This window comes from Mercurialis annua, linkage group LG1-X (genome assembly GCF_937616625.2).
Source record: "Mercurialis annua linkage group LG1-X, ddMerAnnu1.2, whole genome shotgun sequence".
Taxonomy (NCBI): domain Eukaryota; kingdom Viridiplantae; phylum Streptophyta; class Magnoliopsida; order Malpighiales; family Euphorbiaceae; genus Mercurialis; species Mercurialis annua.
The window spans coordinates 72375595-72393002 of record NC_065570.1 but is presented as its reverse complement, the minus strand read 5'-3'; the positions used below and the strand labels follow the sequence as shown (position 1 = coordinate 72393002).

At 33.4% G+C, this 17408-nt stretch overlaps 5 protein-coding genes across 8 annotated transcripts; 2 read left to right on the top strand and 3 right to left on the bottom strand.

The window, feature by feature from the left end:
- Positions 1–166: 166 nt before the first annotated feature.
- Positions 167–4436, top strand: LOC126678811 (tubulin beta chain-like). Its single transcript, XM_050373721.2, has 3 exons — positions 167–824; positions 3223–3492; positions 3586–4436. The coding sequence occupies exons 1-3, from the start codon at positions 425–427 to the stop codon at positions 4260–4262; spliced, it is 1347 nt and encodes a 448-aa protein (XP_050229678.1). The 5' UTR covers positions 167–424; the 3' UTR covers positions 4263–4436.
- Positions 4437–5386: 950 nt separating this feature from the next.
- Positions 5387–6998, bottom strand: LOC126669264 (uncharacterized). 2 transcript variants are annotated; one of them, XM_050362696.1, is made up of 4 exons: positions 6369–6998; positions 6129–6191; positions 5917–5991; positions 5387–5827 (listed from the first exon to the last, which is right to left on the bottom strand). In XM_050362696.1, exons 1-4 carry the CDS (start codon positions 6702–6704, stop codon positions 5510–5512), a joined length of 792 nt encoding a protein of 263 aa, XP_050218653.1. In that variant the 5' UTR covers positions 6705–6998; the 3' UTR covers positions 5387–5509. The 2 variants fall into 2 exon arrangements, with proteins under 2 accessions (XP_050218653.1, XP_050218645.1); XM_050362688.2 differs by having other exon boundaries at positions 5387–5836; positions 6369–6993.
- A 1856-nt stretch (positions 6999–8854) lies between these two features.
- LOC126671348 (uncharacterized) lies at positions 8855–11718 on the bottom strand. 2 transcript variants are annotated; one of them, XM_050365144.2, is made up of 4 exons: positions 11362–11718; positions 11057–11179; positions 10899–10969; positions 8855–9383 (listed from the first exon to the last, which is right to left on the bottom strand). In XM_050365144.2, the coding sequence occupies exons 1-4, from the start codon at positions 11638–11640 to the stop codon at positions 9059–9061; spliced, it is 798 nt and encodes a 265-aa protein (XP_050221101.1). In that variant the 5' UTR covers positions 11641–11718; the 3' UTR covers positions 8855–9058. The 2 variants fall into 2 exon arrangements, with proteins under 2 accessions (XP_050221101.1, XP_050221163.1); XM_050365206.2 differs by having other exon boundaries at positions 11371–11718.
- A 636-nt stretch (positions 11719–12354) lies between these two features.
- LOC126666095 (uncharacterized) lies at positions 12355–13046 on the top strand. Its single transcript, XM_050359057.2, has one exon. It carries the CDS (start codon positions 12527–12529, stop codon positions 12938–12940), a length of 414 nt encoding a protein of 137 aa, XP_050215014.1. The 5' UTR covers positions 12355–12526; the 3' UTR covers positions 12941–13046.
- A 44-nt stretch (positions 13047–13090) lies between these two features.
- Positions 13091–15069, bottom strand: LOC126666094 (uncharacterized). Of its 2 annotated transcripts, none has more exons than XM_050359055.2 (5): positions 14693–15069; positions 14470–14587; positions 14320–14384; positions 13683–14249; positions 13091–13450 (listed from the first exon to the last, which is right to left on the bottom strand). In XM_050359055.2, the coding sequence occupies exons 1-5, from the start codon at positions 14873–14875 to the stop codon at positions 13325–13327; spliced, it is 1059 nt and encodes a 352-aa protein (XP_050215012.1). In that variant the 5' UTR covers positions 14876–15069; the 3' UTR covers positions 13091–13324. The 2 variants fall into 2 exon arrangements, with proteins under 2 accessions (XP_050215012.1, XP_050215013.1); XM_050359056.2 differs by having other exon boundaries at positions 14476–14587; positions 14693–15068.
- Between the last annotated feature and the right edge of the window lie 2339 nt (positions 15070–17408).

The window sequence follows — 17408 nt, the reverse complement described above, 5'->3', positions numbered from 1 at the left end:
TTACGAATTCTCATTTTCTCGACACCTGGCAGATTCAATAACGAATCCAGCCATAAGGTAAAAACAAGCAGTTACATTTTTTTTTTCATCTACCCCTAGAGGGCTATAAATACTGCACCGACATATCCGCAAGTAGATGCAGATCAGCAGCAGCAGAGATCTCGTCCCATAACATAAGGCACAAGGTAAACGAATATTGCGGGGCCCACCATCTTAACATGCGCACCCTCTCCTCCTAAGGCACCCCCTCCCTTCAAAAATATCCCGCCCTCCTCCTATTTTTACCATCTTACCCTCCGATTTTCCCTCCTCTCTCTCTTCATATACCCTCACATTTCCCCAAATCCCATTTGTTTTGTTTTGTTTTTCCTTAACAACCAGACCAAATCCACCAGCACCTTATTTTCAAAACCACCGTAAGAAAATGAGGGAGATCTTGCACATTCAAGGAGGCCAATGTGGTAACCAAATCGGTTCCAAATTCTGGGAAGTTATTTGCGAGGAGCACGGTGTTGACCCTACCGGACGATACCAAGGAGACGCCGGTTCCGATCTCCAACTCGAGAGAATCAATGTTTACTACAATGAGGCTTCCGGCGGACGCTATGTGCCCAGGGCTGTCCTTATGGATCTTGAACCTGGTACTATGGATAGTATCAGATCCGGTCCTTATGGACAGATCTTTAGACCCGATAACTTCGTGTTTGGGCAATCTGGTGCTGGTAATAATTGGGCTAAAGGTCATTATACTGAAGGAGCCGAGTTGATTGACTCTGTTCTTGATGTCGTTCGTAAAGAGGCTGAGAATTGTGATTGCTTGCAAGGTAATTGCATTTTGCTATTTCCTTTCGATTTTGAAATTTTCTGTTTCTGCCTGAGATCTAGATTTTGATATGATAATTAAGTCGATTGAATACGCGATGATACATATGTTATGGTTCATGAATTTGATTATTAATTGCAATTCTAATGTTATAAATGTAGGATACGGATTTTCCTGGTTTGATTGAGCCATGTACATTGAAACATTTTAAATGTGTTTGGTTTTCTATGTTATGGTGTCACATTTTTATTCAATTAAGCGCTGAAAAGTATGCTGCTAAGATTGTGATCGAGTTTATTTTCTTTTAGATTCTCATTTTAGTGACCTTTCCTCTACACAATTATCACCATCTGTGTTCCTGCTGCTTCTTTTTCAGTTACTTTTACTTTTCCATTGTTGAAGTTATGGTGTCATTTTCATACGCTTAATTTGGACTTTTTATTATTTGAATTGTTTATTGTTATTTTCTACTGCTTTGTTTAATCCGCCAAAACTGCAAATCCCACCAATCAGTGTTTTTGATTTTTTTAAGGGTAATATAGTGATGACTTTGAAAACATGAATGGTATGCTCGTCTTCATTTTTTTTATTGTTCTACTCATAGTGGGCCAAAGAAAACTTTGCTGTGGTTCGGTGCTCAATAAATATTGATTTCTTATTATAAGGCTTAGCTGTATGAGCAGGCCCCATTCTTGTCTGGTGTGGGTGTTAGGAGATTTATTTCTGACACTTTCTCTGATAAAAGATAAGATAAATTGATTTAATTGAGTAGTATCTACTCCCTATAGTTCATATAAGATCAGGATTCAGGACCGTTGATGGGCCGGAGGGCCAAACATTATAATTGCACCACCATGTTCTTCTTACATTAGCATACTGTAATGGAAAAGTTAATCATAAAGTTTATGATTATTTCATCAACTTGGGAAACTTAGGACATTTAACATGAAAAACTGTGTGTCAGAATGTCTTTCTGGGGTGACGTTTTAACACTCCAATCATTAAACTATTATACCCTAATTGATTAGCAAGATCAAGTCTATTATTCCCTTATACTTTTTATTCATCATCAAAATATAAAATTTCATTACTACTAATTTAATAGTACTGATAATCTTTGTTGAAAAATAATATATATTACCACTGTTTTATTTTGTTTTAGTTTTATCTCAATTTATCAAGCTATTGTATTTTCAAAAAAAATTATATTTATCTGCAAACCTACTTTCTTTTATAACTTTAGGAAATAAGATATTTATTTACAAAAAAACTATTTGATTGAAAATTTTATTTTTATATAACCAATTAATTCAAGTATATTTTTTAACTTAAAAATGCATTTACTATAATAAATTTTTTAAATCAAATTTAATTTCTGGATTTAAGATAGTAATACCAATTAAAATCTAAATAAATTATTAGATTGAAATGTAGTAAACATAAACTATTAATCTACTAGTAAATAAATATTAGTATTTTAAAATATATTTTATGAGCAAGTAATTCCCTTTTTTTTTTAGTAAATTGAATTGTTTAATCAACTCGAAAATAAGCATAATGAAATATTGTATTTTTAACTGAATTAAAAATTAAATGTTTCAGAATTTTTGGTATAGATATAAAAAGATATATTAATTTAATAATAACAGTAAAATTGGTTTTAAAGTAAATACCAAACATGCTAGATTTTGCTATTAATAAGTGAAGGTTAGGGAAATGATGGAAAGTGTATAAGTCTAAACAAATGATGATTTAAGAGTGTAGTTATCAAGAGATGTGGTGAAAACATCCCTGCCTGTCCTTTTTCCTGTGTTGTCATGGAAAGCACCTTGTTGCTTGCTTCTAAAAATAATTAAGAAATAATGTAGTAGCTTAGCCTGCCTCGAAAATGTAATCAGCAGTTGAATTTTTCTTAGCATCAGTATAATCTTTTTGCAACTAAATGCAGGACTTGGTATATCTTTCTTGTATGCTCAAGTGCTGGCAGAATGATTTAGAACATAGAATGGGATAATTTTTTTTATTATTGTGGCCTGCCCAACACCGACTAGCAGGTGTTCATGTCTGTGGCTTTTGTTCTCTCCTTTACCAATTCAAATACAGTCGCATATTTAGTCACAGTGTTCAAAGATATAAACTTTCTACAAGTTCATTTACCATGGGATTTACCTGGGAGAATATAACTACTCATTTTATTTGATGATCTATTCTGAATTTCTGAGGGTTGCTTGTGTTACATGGATGTGTTTGTATCGATTCATGTATTTTTGTGGAGATGATCCTTGAATTTGAAGTCCTCAGGATCCTGAAATGCGTGGCAGCATTGTGAAACTTTATAATATATTTGATTTACTTAATTGCTAGATGAAACTAATTCGTTTCCGATACTTTTTGACCAGGCTTTCAGGTATGCCACTCACTTGGAGGAGGCACAGGCTCTGGCATGGGGACCCTTCTTATTTCTAAGATCAGAGAGGAATACCCGGACAGGATGATGCTCACTTTCTCGGTTTTCCCATCACCAAAGGTCTCAGATACAGTTGTTGAGCCATACAATGCCACTCTCTCTGTGCATCAATTGGTAGAAAATGCTGATGAATGTATGGTACTTGACAATGAAGCACTTTACGATATCTGCTTCAGGACATTAAAGCTCAGCACTCCAAGCTGTAAGTTGCAGTTTCTCTTTTTAGATTAAATGTTACGGAATGAAATGCATGGATATGTGATCCTGACCTTTTTTATTTACTTTGACTGTGTAGTTGGTGACCTGAACCACTTGATCTCTGCAACTATGAGTGGTGTAACATGCTGTCTGAGGTTTCCAGGACAGCTCAATTCAGACCTACGCAAACTGGCTGTCAACCTGATCCCATTTCCACGTCTCCACTTCTTTATGGTAGGATTCGCTCCACTCACATCTCGTGGTTCCCAGCAGTACATTTCCCTTACCGTCCCAGAGCTTACTCAGCAAATGTGGGATGCAAAGAACATGATGTGTGCTGCTGATCCTCGCCATGGCCGCTACTTGACTGCCTCAGCTATGTTCAGAGGAAAGATGAGCACCAAGGAGGTGGATGAACAGATGATCAATGTGCAGAACAAAAACTCATCCTATTTTGTGGAATGGATACCAAACAATGTGAAATCCAGTGTTTGTGATATTCCTCCAAGAGGTTTGAGAATGGCGTCAACTTTTGTGGGCAACTCAACATCGATCCAAGAGATGTTCAGGAGGGTGAGTGAGCAGTTTACAGCTATGTTCCGTCGTAAGGCTTTCTTGCATTGGTACACTGGCGAAGGTATGGACGAAATGGAGTTCACCGAAGCCGAGAGCAACATGAATGATTTAGTGGCGGAATACCAGCAATACCAGGATGCAACCGCTGATGAGGATGTTGAATACGAGGATGGCGGTGAGGAGGTGTACGAAGCTTAACAAACTTATGGTAACTTCTCTAAGTTGGAATGAGGTCTAATGTGTCGCCCTTTCGTGCTATTGTATCTACTATTATGTGATTGTCGGTGTTTTCTTTACTGTTTTGATCTTGTGTTTTTAATGTGTTAGTTTGTTCCGTGGAGCATTTGAATAATTTAAATTCTTTGTTTGATATGATTGCCTAGAAAATGGGTTGGTTGGTTGGGGATGTCTGGTTGAGGTGAAATTGATGTTGAGTTGTATAGATGTTGTATTCACTTTATCCATGAACCTCAAATGTTTTTTTTCTTTTCCCTTGTTTCTTAAGTAAGTTTCTTAGATTATAGGTTATAGCCAACTTGTTTTTGGGCTAGAGCCATATATACATCTTTTAAAATTGTGAAATGATTTGGGCTGTAGTGTTGGAATTTGTTAGAGCCACAAATACAAAAATAGACTGACAGTAGTCTCAACACTCGTTCGTCGGTATCTGTACGTGTTGTGTATGAACGGGTAAGATCTTCTCTCTGCAACAGAAGATATGGAGTATAATAGCACAGGTCTATCTAGGCCCTACTTTCTGGCAGAGTGACAGCTAAGTATTGTGATGACTGCTGACAGAGGTGCTCCTCAAGTCACTGGTTTAAAGTTTTACTTCAATCTGCATTATCATGGGTTAATTTTTAAAAAATTGCATAACCTTTAGTAATTTTACCATCTAATTATAATTTAAAATTATATAATTTCACTCGTACAACCTTTAGTTTTAATGTTTTTATATCTTTATACATTCCGATCATCTTAAATCTAATATCACTTATATTGCTACGCGTTGTTGTTTATAATTTATATGTCCTATTTATTTAAATCTAATGCAGCTAATCGCTATGTGATGTTTTCTTTCATTGGATACATCGGATTTAGATGACCAGATTTTGTAAATTTAGATGAAAATAAAAGATTATATATAAAATTATATAAAAATTATACTTCAAAATTAATATATTTTTTTTATTTAATTTTCATTTTATCTTTTTCATTATTTTTTTAATTGTATCATTTTACAGATATGAGAAATCTATGACAAAAAGATACAAAAAAAATTACCAACAAAGCTTGTTTTTTATGCACCATAAACAACAAACTAAATAATTAATGATTGATTTCTCAGAATAACATTTATGTGATGATAAAATTTTTCTCTCAAATTTACAATTGGCGTGATAAATTTGCGTTAAAAATGAAAATAAAAAATATTAATAATATCATCATCTATGACTATTTTTCTGCCTACAAATTTGCATCCTCCGTTGTCTAGCAGCAGCATGAGCTCTAGCTTTATTAAAATCATCAACTCTCTGCTGGCTAAATTCCATCATCATATAAGACTCTCCCGGATATACATTCAGATCAGGTATACTAATCATCTTCGCCATTCCCGGAAACCAGCTCATTCTTTTGCCACGCGGATTCTGATAAGTCTCGCCGGTTTCCGCCGACCGTCTTTGATCCACTTCTGTTTTAACCTCCACAGTTAATCTAGCCCCCGTCTCAGTTTCAGCTTGAGATTTTTCTCTAATATGGCCCTGAATTAGCTGTGTATAAAACAACATTATTAATTTAGATAAATGTAAACAAAAATGAAAATTAATTTATTAGATAGAGAAAAAAATACCTCTTGTTTCCTTGCTTTCAGCGCTAAATTTTCTGCTTTCAGCTGATCGTGTAATTGCTGAGACTTTTCAATTTTCTGAAAAACAAATTAGGCATTAGTATTAATTTTATTTCTAGAAGACAAATTAAAAAGAAAAAGATAATATGGCAAAAACTCAATAAAGTGACGATAATTGGTTCCAAGATTTGTTGAAAAAAGAAAAGAAAATTTACCTTTTTCAGCAATTCTTTGCTTTGATTACAGTCTTCAATAATGGCCACCAATTCCTCTTTAGTCTGCAGGGTAAATGAAAAATAGGGTAACAGTCAAACAACAGTAAAATAAAAATTAACCGAATTATAAAAAATAAATAAAATTAAAACATAAAAATAAATAAACCACCAGAAACAGCCACGTAAACGGAACAGAATTATCAGAAGTTTAAAGTACACAACAAGGAAGAACATAGGTACCTTCTTGACGGACGATTTTCTTTTCAAACGCTTAGATTTCTCATCAGATTCACTCGGACAAAACGCTAGCGGCGTATCTGGACTCGTAGTGGTAGCCTCGCATTTAACGGCGATTTTCTCAGCTGCTGGCGGCGGCGGTGGCGACGGAGGCGAAGATGAAGAAGCACGGCGGTGAGAAAGGCTTTCATAGACAGATCTCTTTCGTTTAACACCCCAAGACGAAAATGGGAGAAGCGTGTCTCTATGATTGATTAGATGAGGAAGCTGTAATAAGATTGAAGCCACTTCTGTCTCATCATTACTCCATACATGGCTAATACTGCTGCTCTGCTCCATTTTTTCAATTATTTTTCAAATTGATGGTTAATTTCAACTCTGTTTCTTAAATCAAATTCATATTTAGAACAGAAAAGAATTGTGTTTATGAGAGAAATAATTAATTATTGTGTTTAGGAGAGAACAGAGTGGGTGATAAATGGAGAGAAGGGCGGAGTGATTGTAATTGGGTTAGGGTGGTATTACTCTTCTTGTAGAGAAATCCAATCGTGGAGGATGTGGAGTTGACACGTGTCCTTTAGAGGAGCCCTGAGGCTGGTCATCTTAGGGTTTTAATATTGGTCTCCAAGTTTGTATTTTTTGTTTTGCTTTTTATGTCGAAGAGAGTTTAGAAAGGAAACAAATTGGAAATTTTTATAGATTGACTTATACACCCCATGACTTTCGAAGAATTAACTTCCCTATATTTTTTTTATACATCTTAGGGTTTTAATATGATTTGTTTTTTTTTTTGGTACGATACTAACATGTTTTACTTACTAGATTGGCTCATCGTAGGATATTAAACTCCATAGGTTACTGACTTATTCCAATATTACAGAAAGGGTACCAAATTTCAAATCGTTAAAAAATGGTCACTAAATTATCAAATTATTTCACGGAATGTCACTCGAGGCAAAACGCACCAAACTGTTTGCGTTTTATCCTACGTGGCATGCCATAATTACAAAAAGATATATAATTCAGAATCATTTTTTAACAAAATGGTATAATTCGGTACCCGTTTTGTAATTTGCGATAAATTTAGTCACATTTATTTAAGACGGTGACTTCCTTGAGAAATAATTTGATAACTTAGGGACTAGTTTTAAACGATTTGAAATTTAGTACCCTTTTTGTAATATTGGAATAACTCAGTGACCTAGAGAGTTTAATATCCGCTCATCGTATATATTTTTTATTTTTTTTGACAATCGTATATATTTTATATTTAAAAGCTATAAAAACATTTTTTTACTAGTTGTTTTATAAATTATTAACATAATAGTTTTCTATTAATTATAAATTATAAAAGTTGAATATATTTATCACATATATACAATTATGATCTAAAACAAAATTCGATTAGTATGTATTTTTTAGTTTGATAAATAAGTTTGACACATTATATTATTATTAGCAAGAGTTTTGAAAAGTAAAATATCAGCTATTTTTACATAGATGTCGATTATTTATAATTAATAGTAAATGACCATAAAATTTATAATTAAGTAGTAATAAATTAGAAATGATTTACCTGATATATCATCTTGTATGTAATTTTTTTGAATTCTTATATGTATTCTTATCATCTGTATTTTTATATAATATATAGATAAGTCTGAAAAATATATAATTATATAAATAGAAAAAATAAAAACAATATTTTGTTAATTCAGTCAACAATTTTTTTTAAAAAATTTAGTCGTTATTAAATAAAATAAAATCATAAATCAAACTGAGCCATCTAAATTACCAAACTAAATAAAATCGTTAACTGAAGTTATCAAAATAATTTAATTAATTTGGACAATTCAATTTTGGTTAATATTTTGTCATCTCTACCAATGAACCGATAAGTAGTTTAGTTTAACATTCATTGAATTCCATTTAAAAAGTTCATTTACTATATAGTGTTCTATATTTCACTTAAGAAGTTTCATTGTACTTTTTACTACATATATACTTTTTGTATTATGTTAATGACATATTTGTAAAATAACTAAAGATGTGTATAATTACAAATTATAACTAAATAGAAATAAAACAAAAAGAATATATTTTTAATATCATGTAAAATAATGAATGGACTTTTAAAATAGTAGGGAGTGAGTATGAAATTAAGAAAAGAAATGTTGGGTTTGAGTGGACAAATAGAAGAGCATATGAATGTAGCAGCTCCATGAGTTGACTTCATCTAAATTGTTGGACTTTCTATTAGAAGAGTGTCTTTTCCCAAATTGGCGACACTTCTAAATTGGGAATTTAACTGCGGATTCTCAAACTAGCACCAACTTTCCATTTTAGTCCTCCTAGAATCTCTTCTTTTAGTCTTAACTTTATCATTTTAACCATTTCATGAAAATGATAATAACTCATAATAAGCAAATACAATTACATTTCCTTTTGTAAAAAATAGAACAACTATAGAAAACACCATTTATGAAACATGAAAAATGATAATAATCATTAAATATACTTAGCTGCTAAAACATTAAGTACGTCATGTTAAGAATTAAGATCCTCAGTTTTCTAATGCTTCAAAAATCATGAGAAACGCATTAAAATTTTGGTAAGAATTGAGTGAATTTGTAATAAAAATAAACAGCTTCCAAGAGACTAGAGAATCAAGAAGACGAACAATGTTGTTTTATCTAAGATGCTCTCTGTTTCTTTGTGCTTTTATTAATTATGAAATCCTCATCAGATTCGTCCTCATCACTCTCATCAGCACTCTTGCGCTTCTTAGACTTCTTTGTTTCGACATTGGAGTTTGCCGTCTTCTTTACAACAGGCGATGGTGTCTTTTTCTTAACAGTTGCAGATTCAGTCTTCTTTTTCACAGTTGCAGAATCAGTCTTTTTTGTAGAAGTAATTGCTTTGCTGGGAGTACTCGGCTTCTGCTGATTCTTCTTCTTCAGTTTTCTCTCGTAAACTTTCTTTGCCTCTTCTTTGGAGAGCAGACCAGATTCCATCATCCTGACATTACATTCGGATGCAACTCTCAGTTAAAAAAAGATATTAGATAAAAAAACAAAACAAAACAGTGTGTTTGGAATAAACCTCATATAGAGGGCAACAGATAGGTGAGGCGAAGATTTTTTACATGAATAGGTAATAACTATAAAGTTTTGGAGTTTCAAAAACGTTGCCAGAAATGAAAACAAAATGCCAAAACATAGAACACTGGCCTAGTCTAATAAACTGATGATGTCTACAACATGTATAAGCATGCAATAAAATTTTCAGCAGTAAAACTTTCTTCCATATCTCTCGTTAATATTTAAGGTAAAGGCAGAAGGACACTGGTCTAGTCTAGTATCGGTTGGTCTCGTGAAACAAACAGCAATTCAAATGCTCTCTGAAATAGTTAATCTGGAGTTGTTTCTCCAAGATCAGATATCATAACTGATTACGAACCATGAAACAATGAAATAATAACTAAGATATTGGTATTTTCCAACAACATGATGAGTGACTTGATGGATAGCAATGCTTCTGTTTCTGATACTAATGGAAGCAAAGCATGGGTAAGAAGTATTAACCCTTATTTAACTGAATTTGGGGTACGAGTCTGAGCATCACGGTGGTAAATGTCAAACATTATACATGCATTTTTGCAGTAAAAGAAACATTTTTCAGACAATCCTAAACAGACTTGCAAAGCACCTACAGCATATAAGTGTTACAAAGTGACAGACCCCGCTTAAGGTAAATGTGCTATGTAAGGCCCACTTTGCTTATATGATAAGAGTACATTTTTCACCATAGAAAGTGGCAGCCATCAGGGGAGCACCATGGTCACAAAACTCACAACATAATTGTCCATCACAAAATTGTTGCAGTGCAAAAGTCTTCCAAATTATTCACCTCCAGATGTGTAAACTGTAAAACACTTCAAACACCATATGATATTACCATAACATTTCCCAACAGCATAAGGTCGAACTAACTCTACCTGTGGCTGTAGCTCAGCTTCACAAAACTTAAACTTAATTATACCTCCATCATATTAAACATCAACATTCAACAAGCACTAGTAGAACTACATATCCTTCATAAATATGTTATGAGATATCCACTACTTCATTACGATTTCATAATGTAATATATGTATTGAAATTCCAATTGAAGAGATTTTGCAGTCTCCAATAATTTATATATGAGATGAATCACTTGTGATTGTCAGTCAACCTAACTGTACAACAAGGAAAACGCTTCCATTACAACATAAAGAATAGTACCCACGTAAAGGGTTTCTCATCACCACATTTGGTGTAATTCCATATGTCCCATTCTATTAGGAGAACATAAACATGAACAGGAATTCAAAGATTACGTAAAAATAGTCAGAGAAATGCATCAAAATGGCCTTCATCCTCAAACAAGCGAAAGTTATTTCCTTAGACAAAACTTATGATAGAAAAATAAAGATACTAAACAAGACAATATAAAACGACTAAACTAATTTTAAAAAGGGCAAAAACAACTCACCATAATTGCGCCATTTCGCTATTGGGAAGTTGTTTATATAGTGTCTCGTAGAAAATCCTAAGCGGGTCTCTCTACAATCACACCAAAAGCAACAAATTCGTAGTTAGAAACCAGACAAAAACACATTGCAAGGCAAATCAAATCCAACCACTCATCACCTCCTCAGGAGGGTCTCGTCTCTGGCCAGGCAAATCATAAACTTTCTTCTCCTTCTTCTTCCCATTTTGCTCAGTGGCCACGACTCTCTTCTTTTTCTCTTCCTCATTTTTCTTGTTCAGTTCCTACACATCAAAGAACACAGTGAACTTTTAGTATCATAACACAGACTAAAACACAATGCCAAAAGTTTAACATTGTTAAAAAAAACCGAGAATATCTAAGCCAATAAACTAACTCCATTCCAACCTAATTACTCAGTCTCAGCATATAAATTTGAACAAAAACCCAATATAGAAAAACATACAGTTGTGACCTTCTTGGCAACGGATTTCTTGGTAGAGATGGGTTTGTTATCATCATCGTCATCGTCTTCTTTCTTGGCTTTAGGTGTCTTAGAGCGGGAATTTGAAGAGCTTTTAGTCTTGCTCAGCGGAGTGTCAAAATCATCGTCGGAATCCTCTTTCTTGGGTTTAGGGATTGAAGTTTTCTTGTGGGTTTTTCGAATGGAACTCAAACTATTATTCTCGTCTTCTTCGTCTTCTTGTTTCTTTACCTTTGCAGTTTTTGCGTCCTCTGAAGGCATTTTTTGGGTTACAAAATGAAAGAAATTGAAGGGAGTGTTTTGATTTTTCTGGAGGCAAAAGTAGACACTGAACTGAACTACTAATATGCTGAAATGTCTCTGAAAACGATGTCGTTCTACTGCTATAGGGTTAAAAATTGCTATAAAGTGATAGACGATTGCACATTTAAGTGGGTGTTTTTATTATTTGTCTGTTTTACTTTGTCATAAAATAACATCATTGATTCAAGGCTTAGTTGCTTTTAAAATTATGAATTTTAGCATTTTTTGGCAAATTCAATATAAATTTTATTTTTTCACCATGTCATGCACCATAATTACTCGTTTTCGTTAAAAAATAACTAATGTGGACGTCGAAAAAAATATCTATTTCAGAGTTTACATTGAATTTCTTTGGTAAGAAAAATTATTTGATGTTTCAAAAAGTAAAAAAATAAAATCTGAATTTTAAATTGTTAAAATTAAAAGTTCGTATTAAAATTAGAAAAAACGCTAAATGTCGTGAGAATTACACTACTCTCCTTGCATATTTATTTGAACTTGTAATTCATAACACTAGAAGATTTTCCCACCTCCAAAAAGCACCAAAATCTTCCATCTGGGCAGCTAATGGAAGAGGCAGAATCTATTCCTTCTCTTTATCAATGCATCTTCAATTAAAAATATATATAACAAAATTTTATCAGTATCAAATATCACTCCAGCTCACACAGCATAACTCCAAAAGCTATCTCGGTTGGGGATAGAATCAAACCCCCAAGAATTTATGCCAAAGTGAACACCTCAACTCAACCACATCAATTCAATGCTTCTGCTATATAAACCCTTTCCCTTTACAGGAAGAAAACATTAGCTTAAAACACAGGAAGACTGTTCGGTTCAAAAGATGGGTTGGTTATGGCGAGAGAGAAGAGGTCCGGCATGGAAGCAAGGTTGGGCAGAGCATACTATAACCTCAATCTCACCTCCTCCGTTTCCGTTACTTGCAATTTTTGTCATAATTATCGTCTTGCTGTCTCTTTCGTCGTATTTTAACTATAAGTCCCAGATGCAGCAAGGTGTCATCAACTTTAAGCTGATCATGCTGTTCTTGCCCGTGCTACTGATCTTTATTGCGAAGCTTGTATCCAAAGGTGACAGGTTCTTTTTCTATACTACAAAAGCTGAGTATGGCACTCTTCGTAGAAACTGGGATTTGCCTTGGGGAGTCGGAATACTGGTGGTGATTCTGCTAGTCATGCTTTCTTATCAGTCATCCTTGCGGTCTGTGTGGTCTCCGATTGTATGGAGATCGTATTAGTATTTACTATTTAGGTCTTCTTATTTATGTATAAGGGCGTCTAAAAGAGTTTTACTTGTTCATGCCTAAAATTTATGTTACTAAAAGACTTTACAAGTTCAGCCTATTTATCTGTGCACAGAAACAAGACCACTGAAGGTATTATTAATATAGCAGTAATGACAATAATATTAATGAACGATGCAGCGCATGAGACAGCAGCTACATAAGTTACATGAAACCCTAGTAATGTTCAACTAAAGAATGCTATTTGGGGCAAATACATAATTTACAACAAATCAGGGAACCACAATAAATTTGCGACTCAACAGAGAAGCTCAATAAACAATTAACAGAGAATAGCTACCCTGTTAAAACTGAAAAGTTAGAAAATGGACGCTAAGGTCATGCTACCGGAGTAGATGAGCTCTTCAACTTCGGAAACTTGAAGGTAGTAGTGAACAATTTGGGCGTCTCAGCTTCTGAAATACTGATAACTTCAACTTGTTTCCTTTTCAAACAATTGCTACCCTAATATCATTTAGCAAAATGAAAACAAAAAAACAATAAGTATACTATCAAAGATAATATTCAATTTTGCATCATGCACATATGCTGTATACAATTCACAGCAAAGATGCACTCCTTTTTATGCTTTGGTGCTCTAACGGTTTAATGACGTTATAAACTACAACAAACTGTTCCAGTGATGCAAATTCAACAGATTCAAGCCCTAATTATATTCAATAGTGGAATGGAATACCTTTTCAGAATTTTTTACTGATAATGGTTCTTTCTTCACAACAACATTACTCCCAGTCCTGCCATTGCTTTTGACTACCTGATTGGACCCTTTACCTCCTGTATTACATTGTTTTAGCGCAGGTGTAACTTGTGCACTTCTGGACTTCTTCAATGATTCTAACACATGCGAGAGTCTGAATATTTCTTCCTTCGACTTATCTCTGTCAACCTCCACCTGAGCCAATTTAGCTTTCAATCTATCAATGGTTTCATCCTTCTCATCGTTAGAAGACTGAAGCGTTTCCACGCTGGCTAAAACTTTTGCTATCTTTGCATTTGCCTGTTCAACCTCAGATTGCTTACTCTTCAATTTATCATTAAGAGTGCTCTCTAAAACATTATACTGATTCCACACAAAATCTTTCTGTTTCACAAGAGCAGATATCTCAGAGTTCTTTTCAGAAGCAAGCTTCTCATATTCCAGTTTCAATCTTTTCACTTCATTATCCAACCTTTTACAACCACTAGATTTTTCAACACTATGTCTACCAACTTTGTTCAGATCGTCGGTTTTCGTGGAATTTTCCTAATAAGAATGAAAAGTTAAAATCTCAGAATATTTCAACAAGAAAATTCTAAAAGTGTAATGAACATACTTCTAGCTTACGACAGAGATGGTCAAAACATGATCTAAAATCTGCCAATTCATCTTCTGTTTGCTCTGCAATTATAAAAGTAAAGCAATTAAAATTTGTTTCATGATAATCATTTATAAAGATTCGGTAAAATAAAAGAAAAACATGGACCTAAACCTAAAATCAATTTATAAAGAGAAGCCTCTCTGTGCTTCAATCCCAACATCAAATCAGACTTTGCCGCCTCAAGTAAGCAAGCCATGTCTTTCTCTATCAATTCATCTTTAATCTGCATGCAAAAAAAGAAACAAAAACCATAAATCCTAAAAATCCCAATTTCAAATTTTAAAAAATAAATTCCGAAAAAACCCTAATTCTAAAAAATGAGGAAAACCTGAGAGATGTGATCGTCGCGGAGATGAACATCGGAGACCCATCGTTCGTGTTGTAACTTAATGCGATCTTCTAGGAATTTTCTCTCCTCTACAAGAGTTTGAAGCTGTTCTTGCTGGCTGTTGAGTAATTGAATCAAATTGTTGAACAATTTGTCTACTTGAGATCGTTTTTTAGTACCCATTTGTAACGAGAATCACGAGGAATTATAATAAAAAAAGAAAAAGATGGGAAATTTACAATGTTCACTGTCAACAGAGGGAGATGAGATAGAAAACTGAGAATCGGAGGGGTTTCTAACGGTCAAATTCGGACGTCTTTCAAAAATTAATAGAAGAGGGAGAAGTGAGTGCTTTTCGCTTTAGTTTTGGTTTTCCATTTTAACATTTAATGGGCTTTTTAAGTGAGAATCCATGAAGTCCAGTTTGAAATATTACTTGAAATGTGTGTGGACCTATCTTACTATCTTAGCCATCCATCTCTAAGTGCATTAAGAGTTGTGAGTTCAAACGACGTCTACGTAACTAACAAACTAACAATGGAGACTCTAAAGAGTCGATTATCATTTTTGACAAAAAAAAATATTACTTCAAATAAATTGTATTTATTGAACATAAAAAAATATGCCTCAGTATTTCTACTTATAAGAAAGATCGCCATATTCATGTATGGTCCATGAAAGAGTGTGGAGTTAAAGAATCTTGGATTAAGGTTATTAATCCACCTATGCAAACTCCTGATCTTAATCCTTTATTCTTGAAAAAAACAGCATGTGTTGTGTTTAATGACGGGGAATCACATGTTAATTATGATACTGAGCATCACAAAGCAATTAAGCTTCCGTTTAATCATCGGTCTCATTGTTTAATTTTTCTCGACGTTTTTTTTTGTTGAGAGTCTTGTTTCGCCATTTGGTGCCTATCCTAACTATAAGCTTCCACGGCGGAGGAAAAACAAGTTTCGTAAGTACTCTGTATCTTTAGGTGAATTATTGTTATCAATTGATGATAATTACAAATATCAGCTTTAAAGGCGAATAAGAGTAACATATATTTTAATATTTAAATTTAATATATAGTTTCCTTTCATTAAATTTATTTTCCCTTCACTATTCATCTTCTGTTTGCTCTGCAATTTTAACATTGAAGCAATGACAATTTGATTCATAATTATTCTTTCAAAACCATAAGCATAAGGGTATTGCAAATTAGCTATTCTATGGAAGTGCACAGCCTATAAACACTGTCAAGTTGGAAAAGTTAGTTTGCTATACAAAATTACATTTTCTTTGCTTATAATTTCCAAATGAAATCATTAAAGAAGAAATCTTTATTATCAAATATATGCCAGCATCTAAAAAATGGCGCATGTTAACTCAAAGATTGATAATTTAATCGGTAAAATAAGACAAATAAACTGACCCAATAATAATTTATAACGAGAAGCCTAAACAAAAAAAATCATAAAATCCTTAGTATTCCAATTTCAAATTTTAAAAAAGAAACTCTCTACAAGAATTTGATGTTGTCTTCGAGGAATTTACCCTCCTCTTCAAGAATTGGAAGCTGTTCTCGCTGGATGTCGAGCAATTGAAGCAGGCTGTTGAACAATTTACAACTTGAGATCGTTGTCTTTCAAAAATTAATAAGAGAGGGAGAAGTGAGTGAATTTTGTTTTCCTTCTGAGCTTCTACATTGACATTTAAAGGACATTTTAACCGCCCCAAAATGAATTTGAAAACGTTTCATAAAATTACACCATTATTTTAAAAGTGAAAGTAATTGCACCTCATAATTAAAAAAGTAAAAAACTGCATCTCTACTTGTTGACTTTATTTTTGGAGTCAATGCCTATATGATCAAAAATATTTATTTAAGCAAAATAAATTGTAAAAAATACTTACTTATGGTTCAAAGTTCAGTTTTCGGGATGGTAACAGTCCGCGGTGGTTAGAGATGGTCAGTGGTTGAAGATATCGATGGTCAAAGGTGGCAGGTGACTGAAGGTGGCTCGTGGCCGAAAGTGGTTTGTACTCGAAGGTGGTGAGGGTGTCGGGGTAACTGTTTTTCGTTGGTGACCACGTCGGTGTTGGTAGCCGGAATTTAGAGTATAGGATTTAGAATTATGATTTAAAATTAAATAGTTTTACAAATATATTTATAGTTTTAATTGTTATTGCAACTATTTTAATAGAAAATAATATTACCCAAAAATAGTTTTATTTTACCGCATCTTCACATTTTATGTCATTTTTCAAAAACAAATCCTTATATTTATGGCACACAATGATATCATTATCAAAGCGAGTTGCTCCCTTAATTTTTCTTTTCAAGAAAATTGCCCCCTAATTAATTACAAGGGGGTTAACATACATTAGCCAGGATATAACCTGGAGAGTACAAGTTGAGCCCATTAAGAGTACATATGACTTCTCATATTAGAAATTATTTTGTAATACACATGGATAAATGCTCTTAATTTATTATTGAAAATAATAAAAAAATATACATACGTGAAGTTGTTCAATTTCAAAAATAAAATTATTGGGAAAAATCTGACTAGCCAAAGATAAAGGTGATATTAGAGATAGTTATGAGAGAAAAAAATAGGCCAATAGAGTGGAAGAGAGAGAGTTAGAGTTAATGACTTCACGTTTCATTACAAATGAGTTAAAACCCTAGCAAAACATAATACTCTATTTCGGTGATTCAGAAAAT